Source organism: Dissoconium aciculare (genome assembly GCF_010015565.1).
Source record: "Dissoconium aciculare CBS 342.82 unplaced genomic scaffold K489scaffold_2, whole genome shotgun sequence".
In the NCBI taxonomy this organism is placed as follows: Eukaryota; Fungi; Ascomycota; class Dothideomycetes; order Mycosphaerellales; family Dissoconiaceae; genus Dissoconium; species Dissoconium aciculare.
The window spans coordinates 1,871,052-1,892,492 of NW_022984952.1; the positions used below are offsets into that span (position 1 = coordinate 1,871,052).

The 21,441-nt window shown below is 52.2% G+C and overlaps 6 protein-coding genes across 6 annotated transcripts; all 6 read left to right on the forward strand.

Annotated features, from left to right (window-relative positions):
- Positions 1-189: 189 nt before the first annotated feature.
- Positions 190-4,750, forward strand: K489DRAFT_367710 (uncharacterized protein; the record flags this gene model as incomplete). The annotated part of the gene is made up of 4 exons (XM_033602883.1): positions 190-198; positions 259-754; positions 818-1,639; positions 1,692-4,750. The coding sequence occupies 4 exons, from the start codon at positions 190-192 to the stop codon at positions 4,748-4,750; spliced, it is 4,386 nt and encodes a 1,461-aa protein (XP_033463546.1).
- A 1,009-nt stretch (positions 4,751-5,759) lies between these two features.
- On the forward strand, positions 5,760-8,494 carry K489DRAFT_386816 (putative serine protein kinase Sky1; the record flags this gene model as incomplete). Its single annotated transcript, XM_033606262.1, has 5 exons — positions 5,760-5,935; positions 6,686-7,506; positions 7,652-7,685; positions 7,746-7,983; positions 8,054-8,494. 5 exons carry the CDS (start codon positions 5,760-5,762, stop codon positions 8,492-8,494), a joined length of 1,710 nt encoding a protein of 569 aa, XP_033463547.1.
- Positions 8,495-10,508: 2,014 nt separating this feature from the next.
- On the forward strand, positions 10,509-11,593 carry K489DRAFT_407241 (ERG25, C-4 methyl sterol oxidase; the record flags this gene model as incomplete). Its single annotated transcript, XM_033607344.1, has 3 exons — positions 10,509-10,537; positions 10,608-10,878; positions 10,946-11,593. The coding sequence occupies 3 exons, from the start codon at positions 10,509-10,511 to the stop codon at positions 11,591-11,593; spliced, it is 948 nt and encodes a 315-aa protein (XP_033463548.1).
- An 853-nt stretch (positions 11,594-12,446) lies between these two features.
- Positions 12,447-14,564, forward strand: K489DRAFT_386825 (NCA2-domain-containing protein; the record flags this gene model as incomplete). The annotated part of the gene is made up of 2 exons (XM_033606263.1): positions 12,447-12,753; positions 12,805-14,564. 2 exons carry the CDS (start codon positions 12,447-12,449, stop codon positions 14,562-14,564), a joined length of 2,067 nt encoding a protein of 688 aa, XP_033463549.1.
- A 797-nt stretch (positions 14,565-15,361) lies between these two features.
- Positions 15,362-17,623, forward strand: K489DRAFT_407243 (uncharacterized protein; the record flags this gene model as incomplete). The annotated part of the gene is made up of 1 exon (XM_033607345.1): positions 15,362-17,623. The coding sequence occupies one exon, from the start codon at positions 15,362-15,364 to the stop codon at positions 17,621-17,623; it is 2,262 nt and encodes a 753-aa protein (XP_033463550.1).
- Positions 17,624-18,291: 668 nt separating this feature from the next.
- On the forward strand, positions 18,292-21,391 carry K489DRAFT_376930 (uncharacterized protein). The gene is made up of 3 exons (XM_033604033.1): positions 18,292-18,509; positions 18,604-20,933; positions 21,021-21,391. The coding sequence occupies exons 1-3, from the start codon at positions 18,446-18,448 to the stop codon at positions 21,117-21,119; spliced, it is 2,493 nt and encodes an 830-aa protein (XP_033463551.1). The 5' UTR covers positions 18,292-18,445; the 3' UTR covers positions 21,120-21,391.
- Positions 21,392-21,441: the final 50 nt, after the last annotated feature.

The window sequence follows — 21,441 nt, forward strand, 5'->3', positions numbered from 1 at the left end:
TAGCCAAATCGGCCATCATGACCACCTAGCGTTTACATATTCACAACCTTTTTCGCATCCCGCCTGTGATTCACAATTTCTGCCCTGAATGGAGATCAGCGCCCATAGCCAATGCATCTGAGTACCGACCGCAATGATACAATGTTACGATAAGCGTGCGCCGAGAGTCTCCGTATAACCGGCGCAATCATGTTTCAGGTACCAGGATCATTTCATGGGCTTTTATCATTCCACGATCACTCATGAATGGATTTGTAGCGTCTCCAAAAGAATTTCAACCTCGATTTCCTCGACAATAAGATAGCCGAAGAACAAGAAAAGCAGAAGCAAGCCGCTGCCACCAAGTCGTCTGGCTCAGGCACTGCCAAACGAGCGCCAGGGAGTGCAGCCGGCGCAAGCCGTAACAATGGTCGCGGAGATGCCACAAACCCCAAATCTGGTGCCAGGGCAAAGGCGGGCGAGACAACACAAAGTGATAAGGGGGTTCCTGCAAGAGGCGCAGATCCCGATGACTTCGCCATAGGGGACGATTCGACCGAGATAAGTCGAGTGACGACTCCGATGCCTCGGGCAGATCCTCATGAACAGCCGGAACCGACACGAGATGGCGAGGCGAAGGATAGGACTGGAGACAAGAATGAAGACAATACAGTGGAGGCCAAGAGAGATCCGGAAAGGCCGGCGGAAGAAGAGCTTCCATTGGCTGTGCGGCAGAAGCTGGCCAAGTTGGACACTCTGAGCACAAGGTTTCAAGGTAAGTGTCCTCTGCCCCCAGTCTGTCCAGATGGGTTGTGCTCACTGACTCGTTTCCATTCAGAGCTCTTGCGAAACTACCGCATCGCTCATGCACAAGCGGCAGCTATCGAACCATTTGAAGCAATGCTACGCGAGCATACCTCCTTGACATCCATCGCGGATCCAGTTGCACTGGTGGAGTTTCTTGGCCAAAAGGATCTCCAGAAGGACATGGCCATGGAGGAGCTCAAGCGAATTGACGGCCAATGCAAGAGTGTAGCGAAGGAGCGTGATGAGCTCAAACTCAAGCTTGAAAAGACCAAAGCAAAAGGAGAAGACATGGCAGACGATGCAAAAACCCCGAATGACAACGGCGATCCTCTTGGGGTGACCGATGCAAGGATCGTTCCCACAAAGTCCTCGGAGGGTTCAGCAGATAATGACGACTTTTTCTCCTACGACACAGAGCTATCCATTGCACAGGCAACCGACGCAGAAGACTCTGCAAAGCTTACACAGCTAGAATCACTTATTGCTGAGCAAAAGGTCACCATTGATAGACTCCAGACGTCAGACGCCGAACAACGAACCAAAATTGGTCTGCTTGAGTCTCAAATCGCGTCTGATGCGACTAAGCTCGAGAGACAGCAGACCGAGTCTCAGGAGCACAAGGACTTCATCATCGAGCTCTCAACGGAGAACGCATCATTGCGGCAGGATCTTGATATAACCCGGCTTGACCTCAGTGCCATGAACAATAAAATCAGTCTCAAAGACAATAACATCAAGGAGATCGATTTGCAGCTCAGACAGACGAAGGAGCTTCTCGCAGAAGCCAACAAAAAGAACGATTCTATTGGGAAGTCTGAACAGCAAAATAACAATAGGCTCGAGGAATACGAGGGTGAGTTTTTGATTCACGACAATCTAATCTGTACTAATCCGAAATTCGGCAGAGCAAGTTGAGCAACTGAAAATGCAGTTCCATGATTCCGAAGAGGCTCTTCGCAAGTTTAAGGAACAACATGCAACCAATGAGAAGAGCACTGTGTCTACTCGGGGCGACCAGAAGCGATTGGAGACACTGGAAAATGTGGTGAAATCGCTGAGAGAACAGGTCAAATCTGCCGAGGACGCTCGCAAGGCAACAGACGCAGAAGCCCAAGACCTGCAGTTCAAAATTCGTCTGATGGAGGCGGAATCCGAGTCTGCTGGGAAAATAATCACTTCCCTCAGGACGCACGAAGAAGTTGCGAAGGGTTTGAAACGCAGATTGGACGAAGTCGAAATGGAACGGGACGATGCCCAACGACTGGCTGCAAGCAAAACTGGTCATGAAGCTGCAGCTGCGAACCTCCGCGTTCAATTGAAGCGTATCGAAAAGGATCGGGACGCGGCGTATCAGATGATACTCGACTGCGGAAAGTGCAGCATTCCGGATTCCGACAAAGACTCTGAAGACGCTAATGCAGAGAATGGGACTTCGCATTCAACGACCGGAAATTCCCTAGAGTCAGAAAGTCGGGAAGAGCTAAGGACACAGTCTGGCGAAGGCATCACAAATGCAGCAGTCGACGACGATGCAGCAGCTTCAGGAGAAGGCAAGAAGAAGAACAAGAAGAAGAAGTCCAAAACGAAGAAGAAGTTATCCGAAGAGACTGTCGAGGGACCGAAACCTTTCCCGACGCTCGAAGAGCTGATCCACGACCCGACTCAAGGTAATGCGATAATGCTCCGGACAAAACATGCCGAAAATCCGATGCTCCCATTATTGATGAGTACCGTTGAGAAGATGAAGGCTATGAGTGAGACCAGAGACGATGAACGCGATAACCGTTATCTTCATCTTGAAGATCTTGTGGAGACACGAGACCAGATCATCAAAGATTTCGAAGTGATTATCAGAGCGAAGAACGAAGAGATAGTGACTCTGCGCCAGAACCTTGAGGGGAATACTTCAAACGACAAAACTGAGAGCACAGACACTCAAATCATCGCCTTGCAACGAGAGATAGATGCTCTCAAGGGCCAGACCACGCAGAAGGACGCACAGATCGAGCAGCTTCGTGCGCGATTGGCAGGCGAAGCCAAGCTACACGAACAGATCGAGAATCTGAGCGAAGAGAACGAAACTTTGCGAGAAAGCATGATTGATCATGGCAAACAGGCCACTGATGCGCTGCACGAGTTGAAAATTGGGAAGAATACTCTGGCGAGCCTGCAAGAGGAACTAGAGGCAGTTCGTAAGGAGAACCAGGAAGATCGTGACAAGCTAAGAGATGCTACAGCTGCGAAGCAGGCATTAGCTAGCCAGTGTACGAAGTTGGAAGCTGACTTGGCGGAAGCCAAGACGAAGTCTGCCTCGGAGAGTGACCTGACTGATCTTCGCGAAAAACTTCGAGTGGCAACACAGGAGAAGGATGTCCTTGAATCGGCTAAGCAGACTTTCGAGCAACAAGTCGCTGATCTAAAGGTGCAGCACACCGCCAAAAGCGACGAGGGAGAGGCGAAGACGAAAGCATTATCTGCTGACCTAGGTACCTTCAAATCGAAGGCTCTCGATCTTGCGAAAGAGCTGGCCGCCGCGAATCAGCTTGCACAGACAAGGTACAAGGACTTGACAGAATTGAAGAGTGCCTACAATAAATTGCAGCCGGAGTTGAAGAAGCTGCGCGAGGAGTCAGCTGAGCTCAAACAGGTCAAATCTGATCTCGATAGGGCTACGGCGAGTGTCAAGCGGCTTGAAGCTAAGGAAAGGGATCTGCGATCGGAGATCGCTGAGTACAAACTGCAGATGACCTCCAAGGACGCTGAGCTGACTACCTGGAAAGAGACGACGAAGCGAAGCGAGGAGCGCAGCACGGCACTGGAAGAATCCTACGACACTGCTCGCAAAGACCTCGTGGCCAGCGAAAGCACTCGTGATGAGGCGGTCGAAATTCGCGGGAAGCTTCAAACTGATGTGCGGAAGCTCGAAGAACAAGTTGACAAGTCACGGTCGCTGATCAACGATCTGGAGAAGAAAGTACAGAAGCACGCTGACGAGGCCAACACGTTGCGGGAGGAGATGTCAATGAAGGCCGCGCAGCAGGCAAGCGCTCAGAGCTTGATGGACAGCATGCGTGATCAAACCAATGAGCTTTCAACTCAGATGAAAGAGGCTAGGGAGCAGAAGGAGAGCATCGAAGAAGAACTGATTGATGCCAATCGCTTGTTGTCCGAACGGAGCCGCGAGGCGGAGACCATGCGACGCCTGTTGGCCGATGTCGAAGGTCGCGCAGAAAGCAAAGTCAAGGAGATGAGAGAGCGTATGGATCTCGCATTGGAAGAACGCGACAGGGCAGAAGACGAAGCAAGCAGTATAGGAAAGCGTCGTGCTCGTGAGATTGAAGACTACAAGTTGAAGCTACACGATGCGGAACGTGAAGCCAGTCGCGCCACAGACGCCAAGCAAGATGCCGAACGACGTGCGCGTGATCTGCTGGAGCGCGAAACGAATCTTCAACAACGCGCCTCGCAGGCGCAGACAGAGCTGGCCGAGATTCGCACCGCCATGGCGCAATTGCGCGATGCACTCGATGAGAGCGAACGGCAATCTCGCCAGCTAGAGAAGGAGAAGCTCGAGGCGCGGAAGTCTTTGGAGGACAAGGAGACACGCCTAGAACGTCTTCAGAAATCCAGCAAAGCAATGGCTGAGGAGCTTCGCGCACTACAGCAGCAACATTCACAACAGCAAATTGGCTCTCCAGTAGCCCTTGGAACGGCCAAATTCAAACCGTCACCACGGGTCTCAGTCGACAGCACACGTGTGGCGTCTCCTGGCAGTGCCGCCGGGACTGCTGCGGGCTCCAAGGACGGCGTAGACTATGTCTACCTGAAAAACATTCTGCTGCAGTTCCTCGAGCAGAAGGAGAAAAAACATCAAATGCAGCTTGTGCCCGTGCTCGGGATGTTGTTACACTTTGATCGCGCAGAGGAGCAGAAGTGGATGGCTGCAATCTCTGCGAACAAGTAAGATCGCCGAGAAGAGATGAAGCATTGAGCATTGATCGACGGCGATTTTGTTTTCAGTCTTACGACATGGTCGGGCTCAGATGTACACTGCGGATAAGAACAGCGTTCCATAGAGGGTGGAAATGTTTGTATGCTCATTACTGTGTGTTGGTGAGCTGCGTTGACAAATAGAAACGTGTTGATGTGACCGCGAATCGCAGAGGAAGGTCTTCATTTCTGTGCAGGTACGTAGAGATGTACATCCGTGTTGATAGACGTCGTCGATGCGAATCTGGTAGGACCAAACATCGCTCGGAACTGCAATGAGATCTTTGCCAGTGGTCGGACTGATCCGCCGACCCCATGTGGCCCATGATCATAGACGGGAAGCACCTGCATGGAATGGTAGATCTATACTTGCATCACCGCGGCACGCTGTCAGGCAGCTCTTGGTGTGTCATCATCAGTGTTGAGGTGTGTGGTGTGTCCCTTCCAACCTGGGACTCTGTGAGGCATGATGGCATCTTCCTGCGACGACAAACCCGAGGGCTGTCAGAGCGAAGCCAGCCGTACCGAAGAACATTCCACCCAAGCAGCTTTTAAAACAATCCATGGATCTCATTTGTTTCTGTCGTCGACACGAACTGCGCGTTCACGTCCCATACACCATTGTTCGTTGAGGTTAAAAGTGGAGAGTTGCGCCCGGTCGGAGTTGCCTGTCACTCGGCTATTGCATCAATAAATGCAAGTCATCGTGGAAGGCTTATAGCAAGTCGCACGCGGGAATGATCGTCTATGCGGTCTAGTCACGATAGCCAACAAAAAAACAAGGCACAAAGTCTCATCGGCGTGCGTGACTTTATTTATTACCCAACCCCGAGTTTCATCACCGTCAATCTTCAAACTTAGGTAATCTACCAACCAGCGAACATCAAATCCAGCGTGCCCCGAGCCTGCCCAGGTGGATAATTTTCGTCACTCCCTTCCAAACTGACTTCTGAAGCCGCTGCGCCCGCCGCCAGCGCCGCATCATGAACGGCAGTGACAGCATCAAGCAGGCCGCCATCAACAAGGCGAAACAGGTCGCAAGTAGCGTCAACCCAACCAACGGGAACAGCGACAAGAAGCGACGGAAACAGGAGGCTCTGAAACCTATCATTACGACCGAGCAACAGAGAGCAGCGCTTAATAGTGGCGGCTCGCCAAGGTGAGTCTTCCTCCTATATGGAGCGTTCTTGTGCTGTCATCACCATGAAACGGAATGCATCATCGACGTGATATCTTGCAACAACCACAACGGGCGAGGGAGAAAGAGTCTGCGGCAAGGAAGGAGCGGGCACGGCAGCGGGAACCCCAGCGACGCAATCTCCTGTTCTTATTCGTCGTCGCCGCCGCTTTGACCGTTGCGTGTTGCGCCCAAGGCCCTGGCGAGCCTTTCTTCATACTTGGAAGCTTGATGTCGCAACCGCCCGGGCGATACCCAAAGCACGCCCGCGCCCACGACGTCACGCAACTCACCACAGCTGGATGACCTACCTATCACAGTTTTATTACTGTACAGCACTTTTCTCCCCTTGCGAGGTGGACTTGCACACTCTATTATTATCATCATTACTCGAGTGACAGCTTCGAGAGCGCGCGAGAGGCAGAAAAAGGTCTCGCTCTTTTGTTGATTATTATGGTCGCTTCATCAACTCGGCCCCACGCCATCTCTTTCCCGTGCTCAGATTCCCGCTCCTCGCCGCCGCTCCACCTCCCCGCCACTCCCAATCACCACCACCACCCCACCATCACCGTCGCTCGACCGCTCTCTCTCCCGTTGTGCGGCGCGCCGTGACTTCGACACGCTCCGCCGCCGCCGCTGCTGTTGCCTGTCCGCTTGATCGTTGTGCTCGCCCGTGATGTCGGGACAGAGCGCTCGTTTGCGCGCGCACGGGCTAACAATCCAACCTCACAGCACATCGTCGCCGTTGAATCCTCAAAAGGCGCAGTACGGTCAAGACGTCCATCAATCGCCTACCGCCTCCGACTCGTCTGGCGACGAAGCTACCGAAAACACGGCAGACGAGGAAGACTCAGAGGACTACTGCAAGGGCGGTTACCACCCTGTGCAGGTAGGCGAGCAATACAATGACGGCAAATACACGGTCGTCAGAAAGCTCGGCTGGGGTCACTTCTCGACTGTCTGGCTGTCAAAAGACAATACTACTGGCAAACACGTTGCGCTCAAGGTCGTCCGTTCTGCCGCGCATTACACCGAAACTGCACTAGACGAGATCAAGCTCCTGAAAAAAGTGGTCGATGCGAACAAGAACCACCCCGGCCGCGCGCATGTCGTCAGCCTGCTCGATTCATTCAATCACAAGGGTCCCCATGGCATGCACGTGTGCATGGTCTTTGAGGTGCTGGGCGAGAACTTGCTCGGGCTGATCAAGAGGTGGAACCATCGTGGAATCCCAATGCCTCTCGTCAAACAAATTACGAAACAGGTGCTTCTCGGCTTGGATTACCTGCACCGCGAGTGCGGCATCATCCACACAGACTTGAAGCCGGAGAATGTTTTGATAGAGATTGGTGACGTGGAGCAGATCGTCAAGACTTACGTCAAGGAAGATGAGACTAAAGAGAAGGATGATCGTCGCAACGGTGGTGGACGGCGGCGGAGGAGGACGCTCATCACTGGTTCGCAGCCACTTCCAAGCCCGTTGAACGCCAGCTTCTCACATAGCGATCTCACCAACTTCCCGGGTATCAGTAAAGTCATGGCAGAAAACAAAGGTATGCGGCATGCGATGAGAGTGGCTCGCCGGCGTGCTATTGCTAATGTCTGTACGTCTAGTCATTCCGCCGCCACCAAACGTCCCACAAAAGAGCATGCTCGAGAGCCTCGGCATCAAGAACGATGTTCTTGATGGTATGAAAGAAGGCGGGGCTCAAAAGGAGAGGGAGAAATCAGCGTGAGTCTCAAATGTCCGACTGTACGGCGGATGCGTAGAAGTTCTGATTTGTGGTTTTAGTGACCAGCTAGCAAACAACGTTTCCGACATGGATCTTGGCACATCCCAAAAATCCAAGGATGACGAACCAGAACTCAATTTCGACATCATCTCAGTCAAGATCGCAGATCTGGGCAATGCATGCTGGGTTGGGCACCATTTCACAAACGACATTCAGACACGACAATATCGCTCACCGGAGGTCATTCTGGGAGCAAAATGGGGAGCGAGTACAGACGTTTGGAGCATGGCTAGCATGGTGCGTTTGATTCCAAATATCTCAGGAGGCGAGTACCAAAAGGTGAACTTATTTCTGATGTGTACGGCAGGTTTTTGAACTCATCACGGGCGACTACCTTTTCGACCCGCAATCTGGGACCAAATACGGTAAAGACGACGACCACATCGCGCAAATCATCGAGCTTTTGGGCACCTTTCCTAAATCCCTCTGTATCAGCGGGAAGTGGTCGCAAGAGATTTTCAACCGCAAAGGCGACCTCCGAAACATCCACCGTCTGCGACACTGGGCCCTCCCGGACGTACTCCGAGAGAAATACCACTTCGAAGTCGACGAGGCCAAGCGGATTGCAGATTTCCTGCTCCCCATGCTGGAATTGCAACCAGCGGAACGAGCAAACGCAGGTGGCATGGCCAACCACGCATTCTTGGAAGACACCAAGGGTATGGGCGGTGTGAAGCTGGAAATCCCTGTAGGGAGCAAGGGAGACGGCATCGAAGGGTGGGCCACCGAAATTAAGAAGGCTAGGTAGTTCCTTCCTTGCGTTCTTCCGAGATAGATGGGACTGAAATCCTTCAAGATGATGGTGATTATATTTGTAGGCGAACGCGAAACGACCGGCTATGGCCTCGCGGCGCAAACGGTAGTGGGGGACCCGGCACGAGACATCTAATTCAAGATAGTATTGTGAATGATGCTGAGATGGCGAGTCGAGCATGGGAGGCAGGCATAGTTCGGATTGGTCTGGGCAAGTTGAAGGATAGGATTTCTGCCGCTCCCAACATATATTGTTGCAGTCACTCGTTCTAAGAGCACTCTGAACTCTTGACCTCACATCGTATCTTTCATTCTTCTCCGCTTCACACGTTCGTAGCGTGTCCAGTCCGCACTAGCATTGATCAAATTTCCATTCTTGTAATTCTCGAGCAGTGCTAAGAAATATGGCGAATCTATTCGGACGCTATGTGCTCAAGTCTTGAGCACACGAGCTGCATCGGACATGCAGGACCTTGAGCTAACAATGCAGAGGATCCGACAGGACGTCTGGTGACGCATGTGATTATGCACGCATGTCTACAAGATACTTCAGAGAATTCCAAGGTCGTTTCACATCAGGCACAGCAGGGTATCGCTCAGCAAGATGGATGGGCGTTGCACAGTCCGATAGCCCGGGGTACCTGCCCAGGTGGGCATTTTTTGAATCCTCAGCCTGGGCTGTCCTGTGAACATGAAAGCATACCCAGGGAGATGGCAATGATGCCACAAAATCTCCAACCCGCGATCATGATTCTGCAGTCTGGAGATCCGAATTTCAATATGTTCGATCCAACATGGTTACCTGTATCAACTCGTTCAAACAGAATCGGACATGAAGCCCGTGAAAGCAACCTTGGGATTTTTCAAGTGGCGGCGGCATGGCGATTCAGCGACCGCGAACAAGCTGAAGCCTGCAAACCCTCGTTCATATACCCAGGTACTGTTACAATATCATTCTACTACGCCCATATAATATAGTAGATCTATCGTCTGCCGTACACCTAGGTGGACAGCATCAGGAGCCGAGCGAAAAGGGGGCTTCTCTTTTCCCCCCGGATAGCTCAGTCGCCGACGGATTCACGCTAGGTTGTCCAGGGAGATCTTTGCTGGTCTGGACAATGAACAATCATAATAATAATAAAATGGGCTCACAGGAGGAGGTGATCGCCACGCCTCAAATTCCGGTATATACTGCATGTACTCGAATATCTCTTACACCACGCTCCCGTGAGGAACAATGATAGCGACTTTCGCTGATTCAGCACTGCGCGCAACCACAGCAAATGCGCGAACGCCGTGCAAATTGCATTGACTGCTGGAGCTTGTATGTGTCGCGCCCCCGGTCGTCTTCATGATGCGGAGGTATTGTCGACAAGCGTTCTACTTAGATTGATGGAGAAGCACCGCTTCGATAATTGTTGCTTTCGCGCGCAAGACTACGGGCATGCATAGATATTTTCGCAGGCACTATTCGCCTTGCTCATAATTATAATAATACTTACCTACCTAGGTACCTAGGCAGGTAAAATTCCAATTTCTGTATTCTTATCATCACCGTCGTCATACAATACACCCGCGAAAAACCGCGGGCAGCGGAAGTGACCGTGTAGATGACCCCAGGGCTGTGGACCAGTGGCGGCGCTAGAGCCCAAAGCGGTAAAGGTGTGGTCCCTGAATTTACTGGTCGAGATGGAAACTCGTATGATTTTGGAGGCACTGCTGCTGGACGGTACAGTACACTCTTTCTCCGCAACAGTCGCCAAGGGCGTATTGCAATAAGTATTGCTTTTCTTTTCATTCAGTTCATCTCTGGCTTTACTGTCCATTCACTCGTTCTATTTTCTGGGGTGCTGACTGGCACGCCGACACGAACAACCAAACACCGTCCGCAGAGATCGTTGAGAACGTACACTCAACTTATCCTTCACTCGCCCAGATCCCTTGGGCAGTCTGATTTTCAGCGCTCCACCTTCATTTCAACTGGGCTGGATATCTCTCCACCTCTCGCCATGGCCTTCACTCTCGGCATGGATTTCTTGTGAGTCGAGCACTTCGACTTCTGCACGACATCGAAGCTGAACTGGTGCTGACGTGACCTGCCTTTCCAGCAACAATGCAACCTACTCCTCCTTCGCAGATGCGATGCTCCCGCACACTCGCAACACCTACTGGCACGAGTTCGATGAAATCTCAAAATACAACGTCTCACTGAACTACTTCGAGAAACTATGGGCTGCGTGGTACGCGTACATGGGCAACGATGTTCTCGCCACGGGCATCATGAGCTTCGTCATGCATGAGACAGTTTACTTTGGACGGAGTCTGCCATGGATTATCATCGACCAGATCCCAGCATTTAACAAATACAAGATTCAAAACGTGAGTCTACCTACACTCTGGCGCCTGGCCGCATTGCAGAGCAGAGACTCAGCTAACATCGAAACAGCACAAAATACCATCCGCGAAGGAACAGTGGGACTGCGCAATGCTCGTCTTGTTGTCCCACTTCACCGTCGAGCTTCCTCAGATCTGGGGCTTCCACCCTATGGCACAATATTTCGGCCTTTCCACTACCGTACCGTTCCCATCTCTCCTGACCATGGCCTACCAAATCGCGATCTTTTTCGTCTTCGAGGATACTTGGCACTACTGGATGCACCGTGCTATGCACTGGGGACCGCTGTACAAATACATTCACAAGATTCACCACCAATATTCAGCCCCTTTCGGTCTCGCCGCCGAGTACGCCAGTCCAATCGAGGTCATGGTCTTAGGACTCGGTACTGTCTCGGGACCAATTCTGTGGTGCGCAATCACGAAGGATCTCCACATTCTGACCATGTACGTATGGATTGTGCTCCGTCTCTTCCAGGCCATCGATGCGCACTCCGGTTACGAATTCCCCTGGAGCTTGCACCACTTCCTGCCATTCTGGGCCGGCGCCGACCACCACGACACCCACCACGAGAAGTTCATCGGTAACTACTCCAGCTCTTTCAGATGGTGGGACTACTGCCTGGACACCGAGAGTGGTCCGGAAGCGGCCAAGCGCAGACGCGACAAGAAGTTGGCCAAGGCCAAGAAGGCACAATAGATGAGGATTCTAGTCGGCATTTCTGGCAATTTGGGGTGTTTATCTTCTACAGGCGACATTTTATTTTCATAATGCAGAGAACTCTAGTCCATATCTGGAGGGAGCTCAATGAGACTTTCTGGACGTGCTTTCATAAACCTTCAGGGGTGTGCCCGTTCTTCAGGCGTCCGGGCGTTTATTTCCCCAAAACTAAAGAAATGCATGATATCGTTATTCACGTGGATGCGTGCCCAGGTCGCTATGGTGATCACTTCGGCAGCATGGAATCTCTTGCCGTGCGCTCTTCATCAAGTAATGGTAAGTATTGGACAAGGAAACCCTGAGCTCAGCTCTCCGTGTCCGTTTGGTCCAGTCGGTTCTCCGTTCTGGCCTTCGCGGAGATAAATAAGTGAATGCATCTGCACTGCAACAGTGCACCCGTATTTTCTTGGTTGCATCTGAGACAGATTGAATTCCTTGCAGGAAATGGTACAATTTTAAGTATGGAGATCTTTCATTCTGCTTTCGCTGGTACGGATCAGTGGTGGTCACCGCCATGGCGTACTCCTGAACTCAATGCTATTTTTCTTAGCCCAAATTCCCAGCTTCTGGTGCTGAACACGCTACGTCACACTTGGGCCGCCTACAACTTTTCTACCTAGCGAGTTTACAGGCCCAGCTCGACTTGTATCCGAGCAGAATACAACACATACGCCTCATCCATTCTTTATATTATCCGGTCTCACGAAGATTTGTACTATGAGCGAAAGGTGACCGGTCGATCCCCTCTGGCCAAACGATGTTGATTGCAGGTCAAACCCAACACCGATGCGTATGAGAAATACCCCGATTTAAGCACTCACGAACCGTCACGATGAGCTTCGTTCTCGATCAAGTGCATCGCATCGATGGACAGCTTAACAGGATACAACTTGCGCCAAATTTCCTCGCCCCTAACTCAACAGGACTCACGACGACCGAAGCTCTGCACATAGATTCACTACAGCCGCAGCAGTCGTCAACACGACAACCTCGGCCTCCTTCAGCACGTGTGCTTGCTCTCCAAGCTGCGATCCGTGGTGCCTCGCCGGGAATTTCACACAGTAGAGCACTACTCAGAACATCACAAATCAAGCTCGCGCTTGCTGCTCTCTCACGTCGGACAGAGGCGCGAGGGCTTGGTTCAGATCAGGTACCGACCGAGCCTGAGAATAATGATGGGTTACAAACAGAGAACGACGAGCAAGGCAGCGCAGAGCAAGACCCTTTTGAGCATGAGTTGGAGTGGCTGTTGGTATCCAAGATAACTACACAAGTATATGGGGTGGTGCTGAAAAATATCCTTGATCACGCTGTGGACATCTCCAACGATGTATGGTACTGGGATGCTGTCCTTAGCTCGCGCGTTGGCACGCTCATATATAGCGTACAGACCTCGCCGGCGAGGTTCTGGCGTTGGGGGAACGTGGTTTGGGCAGATGTACAAGCACGTGGTGGCCACTTCGACATTCGGAGCGCCAGTCGGGATACGGGCGACACCCTTAGCAAACGGTGGGGCCAATTCTATAAACTCGTTCGCGATGTCGTCGCGGAGCGCAGCGTCGCCGAGGTCAACAAACACATTCTCTCGCCCGTTTCTCGCATCCGGGCCGAGATCCGGCTCAAGCAGACTGCGCTGAAGAAAATTCGCATGCGAAATGCCAATGCTTTGGGCGTGTTGCTTGGTGAAGGACTCGCGAATGAGTGTGTTCACGGCGATGGCATGACGACTCCGACTCCTGCGAACGTGCAGGATGTGCAGGGTAAATGGAAGGCTTCGGTCGGAAGAAATGTTGCATTGATTGAAGCTGTTCTGGCGAAAACTACCGATCTCGACACTCCCGTCGACGGATACGATGGCGCGATAGCGGAGCTCACGGAAGAAGATCCTCTCTACACACTCGACCTTCGAAACATCAACGTTTCCCCTCAGCACGTTGGAGAACGATTGAGCCGCATTTTGACGATCGGCTTGCCACAGTATGAAACCGCCTCGAAAGCCCTGGTGCGGCGACACGGAAAGCCTTCTCGTCTGGTGCGGTATTGGCTTCCTATCACCATTGGTCTTCTCTCGTCTAGCACAGTTCTACGCATTCTCGCAAGCCGACAAGCACAGCTTGTACAATGGGTCAGCGATCTCGGTTCTACCGTGGTCGATTTCTGGACCAATTGGGTTTTGGAACCTACTCGCAACGTCATTAAGACGATCCGACACGACGAATCAAGCGCCATAAGCCTCTTGTCCCGACGGTCACTGGAAGGCGACCGCGAATCACTCGAACGCATGGTCATCGATTTCGCCATTGACAACCCTGCCCACGTTAACGACACCGGCGCTACGACGGCCCTGACTGACGTGCAAGTCGCCGAAATCCGTGCCAAAGTCCGCGAAGGTGATCTAACGCCAGTCCTTCGCGCCTACGAAAAGGATCTCACTTCCCCAGTCCTTGGTGCGCTCCGCGGCAATTTGATTCGTGCCCTGCTGATACAGATTCAAAAGACCAAGGTCGACGTGGAAGTCGCTATGGGCGGCATTGACAGCCTGCTCAAGTCGCAGGAGCTTCTCATTGGCTTCATCAGTCTGACACCTGGCCTCCTCGTCGCTTGGGGATTGATCCACTATATCCGCACCACCATTCTCACCACAGGCGCCTCGAAGAAGTCCTCCGCAGCGCGTCGGCAGGAGCACATGCTCCGACAACTGCGTAATGTCGATCGCATCCTGACAGCAGCCCAGCCGACACAATTTGGCGAGCTCCTCTACAAGGATCAAGGCTTGTTGATCTGTGAGGTTCATATCCTCAGGCTGGCAGCAGCGCGGATCATGCCGACCGAGATTTTGAGGGAATTCGGAGAGGAGGTCGACGAATTGTGTGATGTCCGTGTAGGTGTAGAGAGGCAGCGTCGGGTCGGGGAGAGGATTCGATGGGCGTATCGGAGGTGGCTGAAATGAGGTGAACACCATGTTTGCGTACAAGGCCATCTGTGATCTCAAAAGCTTGGGTACTGTTGAGACTGTTGTCACCATAGGGTTTTTTGGAAGCTGTGAGAATTGAATGCAAACCTGAGCATAAACCCCGTTCGGTGGCTGACGAACTTGTCAATTCCCGGTTCCCATCGTAGTGCCTGCTTGGTCCACTCGATCATACCTTCACTTCGTCATGTTGCGCTCGAATGGAATTCCGCACGAACTTCTTCATGACGTGCGGGGAAGCCTCTGATCCTAGTTGAAATACTGTAATCATAAAGATGGTAGCATCTTCGATCCTGATCATGCCGTTATGCGCTATGCGCTATGTACCTAGGAAGTACTTGAGGTGGAATTGATTTGATAGCTGCGTGAACACGTCATTGCAGCCGGCTCTCAGCTCTGCACGTCAAGTCAGCCCTGGGTGCTAAAGCTCCCTATTTTGCTGTGCCAAATAAGAGTGACGGTTGAAAGTACTAGAGCTCGACATGCTCAAATCAGACGTAGTAATCGTGCGTGAAACCTAGAACACACGCGAGAAAGTCATGTAAATAGCAAGAGATCTTAGCCGCAGTGAGGCGTGAAAGGAATTGCCATGAAGTGTTGTTAAGAACTTTCCAGTCTTGAGTCAACTTGGATGATATTTACCTACGTAGGTACGCAGCAAGAATTCGAGGTTGCAGGTGGTGTCAAGCTTGCTATTATTACTGGAGCCATCATCTTGCTTTTGACCTTCTTCACTATATCACATCGGCTTGCACGTAATATCAACATAGCACGCAATGGAGCACACAATTAAGGGGGCCGGTGAGACTGGTCTGGAACATTCGTTGCGGGACATGATTCTGCGCAACACTAACTCGCCATCAACACACTACAATAATCTTCTGTCGCAAGCTGAGACGCCTAGAGTCAATCAGACTGTCAATCCACAGGGCTCAAACGCACGACCTCAATGTAATGATTACCAGCGTTCACCACAAACACAACATCAAGCACCGCAGCCAAGTAGTACGCCGGATCGCAGAAACCTTCAATCACAGCATGCTCCGCAGGCACCGTATCATCGAACTGCGAACTATGCTCAAGCCAATCGAGGTGCCTTCAGGCAAAATGACTCACAATCACCTCAGCGTGGAAGTCGAGGCCCTCAAGCAGGCTACCACGGATACTCTGGTCGAGGACGCGGCAATAGTGATGGCTTTCATCGATCTCAGTTTCTACCCCGTGCAGCAGTAGACCCAAACACTTTTCAGCGTGGTGGCCAGTCGCAACAACCGCATTTGTATGACCCACGCGTGCAGCAGCAGCACTATCAGACCTCACGACTTGCCGTCCATGAAGCACAGTCCCGTTTCCTCGAACATCTAGCCGCTGCGGAAGTTGCTCGTGTGCGCATGTCACCAGCTGAGCTCGAGGAAAAGGAGCGATACCTGGCAGTCCTCTCCGATGTTTGCCGAGAAGTGTGTGAAGCTGACCCTGAAAATCTTCCTCTCATTTCCTTGGAAAGCTTCGGCAGCATTCGGTCCGGGTTTGCCAATGCCGGCTCCGACATGGATCTTGTCATAGTGGTCAGGGATCAGACACCCTCATCGGCGTGCTTCTCACTACACGAGCGTGGTCTCCCGAGATCGCTGGAAAGGGCACTGTTGGATTTGGGCTATGGCGCTCGCTTGCTCTCGAGAACGCGAGTGCCAATCATCAAAGTGTGTCAGAAACCCGGCGAGAACTTATTGAGCAAGCTTAGGGCCGAGCGGGAGAGGTGGGATTTGCTGGATCACGATAAGAAATATCCGGATACAAATCAAGTCGATGCTGCCGATGTCGATGTGTCTCAGACTCTGAAGATCGATGGTGGCGCTGCTGAGCCTGGTTCTTCTGCTGCCTCTACAGAGGACGGCGAGTTGGACTCGGAACGCTCCGTTATGAAAGAAGCCACTACCATCAATACTTTACCAACGAAATCACAAGAAACGCAAGAAGAAACGCCAACGTCAACAACTCCACAGAAGAAGTCAACGTGGACACGAGAGCGCCAGGCAGGTCCTCTGGACTTTCCAAAGGACGGCGTGGGGATTCAGTGTGACATCAACTTCTTCAACCCATTAGGCCTTCACAACACGCAACTACTGCGCTGCTACTCTCTTTGTGACGCTCGCGTTCAGCCGATGGTGCTCTTCGTCAAGCTGTGGGCCAAACGTCGCCGAGTGAACAGTTCCTATTCTGGCACACTTTCCAGCTATGGATATGTGCTCATGGTTCTCCACTATCTGGTCAATGTAGCGCAGCCTCCAGTGCTTCCCAATCTTCAGCATTCATGGCGCCCCAATGCCAATTGTACTCCGCATGGCGCGAATCGTGTCGAGGTCGATAATTGGACCGTTGACTTCTGGCGCAACGAGGATGAGATTTTGTCTGCCATCGCCGCAGGCCAAATGGTCTCGAACAATGAGTCGCTGGGATCGCTTCTCGCAGGTTTCTTCCAGTACTACTCTTCTCTTGGTGGAGGTGGAGGGAAGTCGCGACCTTTCCACTGGACACGGGAAGTATTATCTCTGCGCACGCGCGGTGGTATTCTTACAAAAGATGAAAAGGGCTGGGTCAAAGCTGCCACGGAGGAATCGGAGGGCAAGCGGATACAGCACCGATACCTCTTCGCTATTGAAGACCCATTCGAACTTGCACACAATGTCGCTCGTACAGTCACACATAACGGCATTGTTGCGATCCGTGACGAATTCAGAAGGGCATTCCGCCTTCTGCAGGCTGTGGGTCATGGGGAGGATGTAGGGGCTGAGCTATTGGCGCCGCTGACTGAGGCAGAGGAGCAAGCGTCAGAAACCAACAATACCGGCAACGGACACATCAAAGGCGCCGGTGGTGGCAGAAGACCCGTCGACGGCAATACACTTCTGCCACCCACTCTTACACGACAGCAGCACGTCCCGCGTTCGGTGACAGCGCCACTGAATGTGACTTCACAAGATTCATTCCCAGCGTTGCCTCGGAGCGCGTCACAGAACAAAGGACGCCATCGAACTTGATCGCTTCATGAGATGCGGTGGGTCGTGCACGGTCGTGCAAGGTCTTACACAATCCGGTCTCAACTCCTCATCTCACGACTTCACCGCACTGCCAAGTCAAACAGATGTTGCGTCTCTGCCGGGATGGAACTGGGTACGTTGGCGCATGGCAAATTCCCACTGTGTTGCTGTGATATCTGTTGATAAGACCGTACACACCGAATGAAGACGAACAGAATATTCTCATGCGTGAACGAAGAATCTGCGCGACGCTGCTCCCTAAATCTCCAATGCGTAACGACGAACAACGCGCACCTAATGCCTATTACATGAAGCATCTGTTCCAAGGTTGTTTCACGCAATGCGAAAGCGTATACAGTGCAGGAGCTTGAGACAATGCCAGTAGACATATCCGTAAGCCAAACCCTAAACCCCACCTAATGGAGCTGCTGCCCTGCCAACGACGAAACATTGATGGGGCCAAACAAAAATATGCCCACGACCCAACAAATCCCACATAGCACTCGTCATAATTTATCATGAACCTTATCAGTCGTCACGATCGATGAGACGATTCAAGAACGTTTTCTTCCCCAAACACGCCTTATGAATCTCTAGCTTGCTCAACCGTCACCGCTCGTTCCCTTGGAATTCGTTTGTGTCAATAATAGCAACATCGCTGCCGTGCACGATCTTCTTCCTTTTGTCCTTCCAATCTCGTTTCATCGACCGACAGGCCTCTGGCACGTTTCCTCGTTATTACGTTGTCCACCGGCTGGCCAGTCGATCTTCCCCCATCCGAGGCAGTCTCCTTTCGGCTTACCAAACTTCATTACAATCATCATGTCGCTCAGGCACCGAGATCGACCGGTCCCAGAACCGACTTATATGTCTAAGGAGCAAACAGGTCAGCATTCGGTTCCAGTGCCGTCGGTGACCTAAATCCGATCGGCAGCTCGAAAAGAATTCTATATGTACCTACTGATCATTCGAGCTCATAGTCCAGTATCTGGCGGGTCTTCGTCAATCTCAGCCGTCACGTCCATCCGGCTCTCGCCCAGCTCCTCCATCTAAATTCACCCGGACATCACGTACAGAGATAAGCGTGAACGGACCCCAACCATCCTTCGACTCTGAATCGACCCTCCCGCCAAGGAATAGCATGCAGATCATACCACCACAGAAACTTACCCACCGAAAGACCGAATCAAGTTTAGTCGCCTCAGATCAAACGAGAAAGAGTCCGTTTGCAGGCCGTCCACTCGCACGTGCACCGTCGGCAACCGATTGTATCGACAATGTGTCAATTGATGAGCATGCGAAGGTCCGTCGAACCCCGAGTATGACCTACATTGAAAATGGTATGCGCTGGATGGAGAAGCAGGAGGCTCGATCGCTGCGACGTGCGCTGGAGGATATGGACCTGGAGGAAGAGCGTGCGATCCATGCTGCCGCGCAAGATGAGGCAGCTCAGCTAGTTTGGAAACATCGCAACCCAGATGCTGTGTACAGGAACGTTGATGCAGTCAAAGACTACCGATCACATCTCAGAAAGGGAAGCTATCAGCGCAGTATCAGTCAGAGCTCAGGATCAATCGGAGGCCGTCGAAGCCCTTCAGATGGCAGCATTCACTCTGCATCAGGCGAAGAGACGATAGCAACGAAACAAAGTGTCAGCCCTGGCAAGGCTAGTGCACCCACCGAATTTGTGTCTGTGCAGAAGAGGCGATCAGTTTCGGGGAAAAGCTATGACGGTCTAGCGCAAGCAGTAGCTAGTGATGTTGCCAATGGCCAACGCCGCGTAAGCAGTGGAAGTCGACGCATGATGAGTTGTGAGAAGACACCCTTTGTCAATCCACACGATCGAATCTGGGAGGACCCACAGGAGGACAATTCGACTTCGATATCTTCATCAAGCCTTAATTCGAGCAAGGCTGAAGAGAAAGCTGCACCGCACATACCGGCTTTCATTCGCAAGAACCCCTTTGCGCGAGTGAGAATGCAGCACGACAGGCTGGAACGAGCGAACTCTGCGCCTGTGCTTCCTGCAGCAGCACCAGTCTACAAGCATGACCGCGTAGAAATACAACGCAATGAGCCTAGCCAAAGTCGTAATCCTTGGTATATGTCCAATGAGCCTCTACCGCCAGCATCGTCCTCGCCAGGGGGTGCCGCCGGAGACGAGACGTCACCCAAGGCCGCAGCAACCAGGGATGGGAAAGAGATTAGGAGCGATGACTTGCGTGCGGCGACGAGCAAGTCCCGTCAGGACTACAGTCCCAAACTACCACGTCCGACCTTAGTCAGCGACAAGCCCGGCCGCCCAATCGTCAGCTTTGAGAAGCCAAAAGAGGTCGCGATGCAAGAAGTGCGCACGTCTTCCTCGCCCACAAAGGCTCGAGCAGACTCGCCAAGGACTGGTGAGATCTCAGCAAATAGATCATCATTCACGCCTTCACCAATAACACGTGCTCCTCCAGCTCCACGCAGTGTTGGGAGCTCGTGCGAGATATCATCAATACCTCGTATCAGCTTTCCAGACGAGAGTACGCCAGCTATAATCCTGCCACCCAACAATAGTAGTATTGCCTCTACAAACTATCACCGCTCGGCTCCACCTACACCATCCATCAATATTGAGCCGCCATCAATCACGATTTCGGACAGCAGCGTGGCCAGCAATCGGCAGAATGCTCCATCACCATCAGCACAACGGCCTCCTCCAATCGCGCTGCCGCATCATCCGCACAGTGCACCTGCTGCACCGGACTCACCTAAGAAATCGTCGCTCCATTACACGCCTTCTTTGCGACAATCCGGAGTTCTCTGCACTCAGTGCGCGCTCCCAATCGCTGGCCGGATTCTTTCTGCCGCTGGACAGCGCTTCCATCCGGGCTGCTTCGTCTGCCACGAGTGTAACACTAACCTAGAGTGCGTCGCATTCTATCCGGAACCAGAGCAACAACAGCGCGAACGTGCCGCCGACCCGAATACTTTCGCGGCTGATGCCTCATCGCTTCGATTTTACTGTCATCTTGACTTCCACGAGCTTTTTAGCCCGCGCTGCAAATCATGCAAGACGCCCATCGAGGGCGAAGGCATCGTCGCATGTGGCGCGAATTGGCACCCAGGTCACTTCTTCTGCGCCCAGTGTGGCGATTCTTTCGATCAGACCATGCCGTTTGTCGAAAAGGAAGGTTATGCGTGGTGCGTCGGATGTCACGCGAACCGTTTCAGCAGTAAATGCAAGGGTTGCCGGAAGCCGATCGTTGAGGATGTGGTGGTCAAGGCCCTTGGAGCTGACTGGCATGGGGGATGCTTCTGTTGTACAGTAAGTAATTCCATTCATTTGACTCCACTGACGCTGCTGTCTTCGCCTTTGGTCAAAACCTGTGTTGCTGATCACATTATCTTCTAGGAATGCAAAGGCGAATTCGATGATGGCCGATACTTTCTTCGCGGCGAGTCGCAAGATCCAGTCTGCGTGAGATGTGAGGAGCGCCGTCTCAAAGCATGATACTGATTTGAAAACGAGTCGATAGAGTTGTGTGCTTTTCTGGAGTAGAGGAGTTGGTTTCAGCGCGATATGTATAGAGGGTTGCAACCGGCACTATTATGAATTTCGAGTTCAAGTAGAACAACTTGTGACTCTGATGAGCAGCATCGCCACTGTCTCGTAAGCGCATTCCCACATGCAAGGCCCGTAATGCCAACTTTCAGTACGTGAGCTCGCCACCGAGTTATCATCTCACTCTCCTGTCAAGGCCGCTGTTCGAGCTTCGCCCACGAATCGCGAGAGTTCTCAGGGCCCGTCAACCTTGGGATGGCTTGTAGACGCG

Coding starts and splice junctions, on each gene's coding strand:
- K489DRAFT_376930 (XM_033604033.1), top strand. CDS start 18,446: ATGTCGCTCAGGCACCGAGATCGACCGGTCCCAGAACCGACTTATATG. Junction 18,510..18,603: donor TATGTCTAAGGAGCAAACAG/GTCAGCATTCGG, acceptor TCGAGCTCATAG/TCCAGTATCTGGCGGGTCTT. Junction 20,934..21,020: donor GGGGATGCTTCTGTTGTACA/GTAAGTAATTCC, acceptor ATTATCTTCTAG/GAATGCAAAGGCGAATTCGA.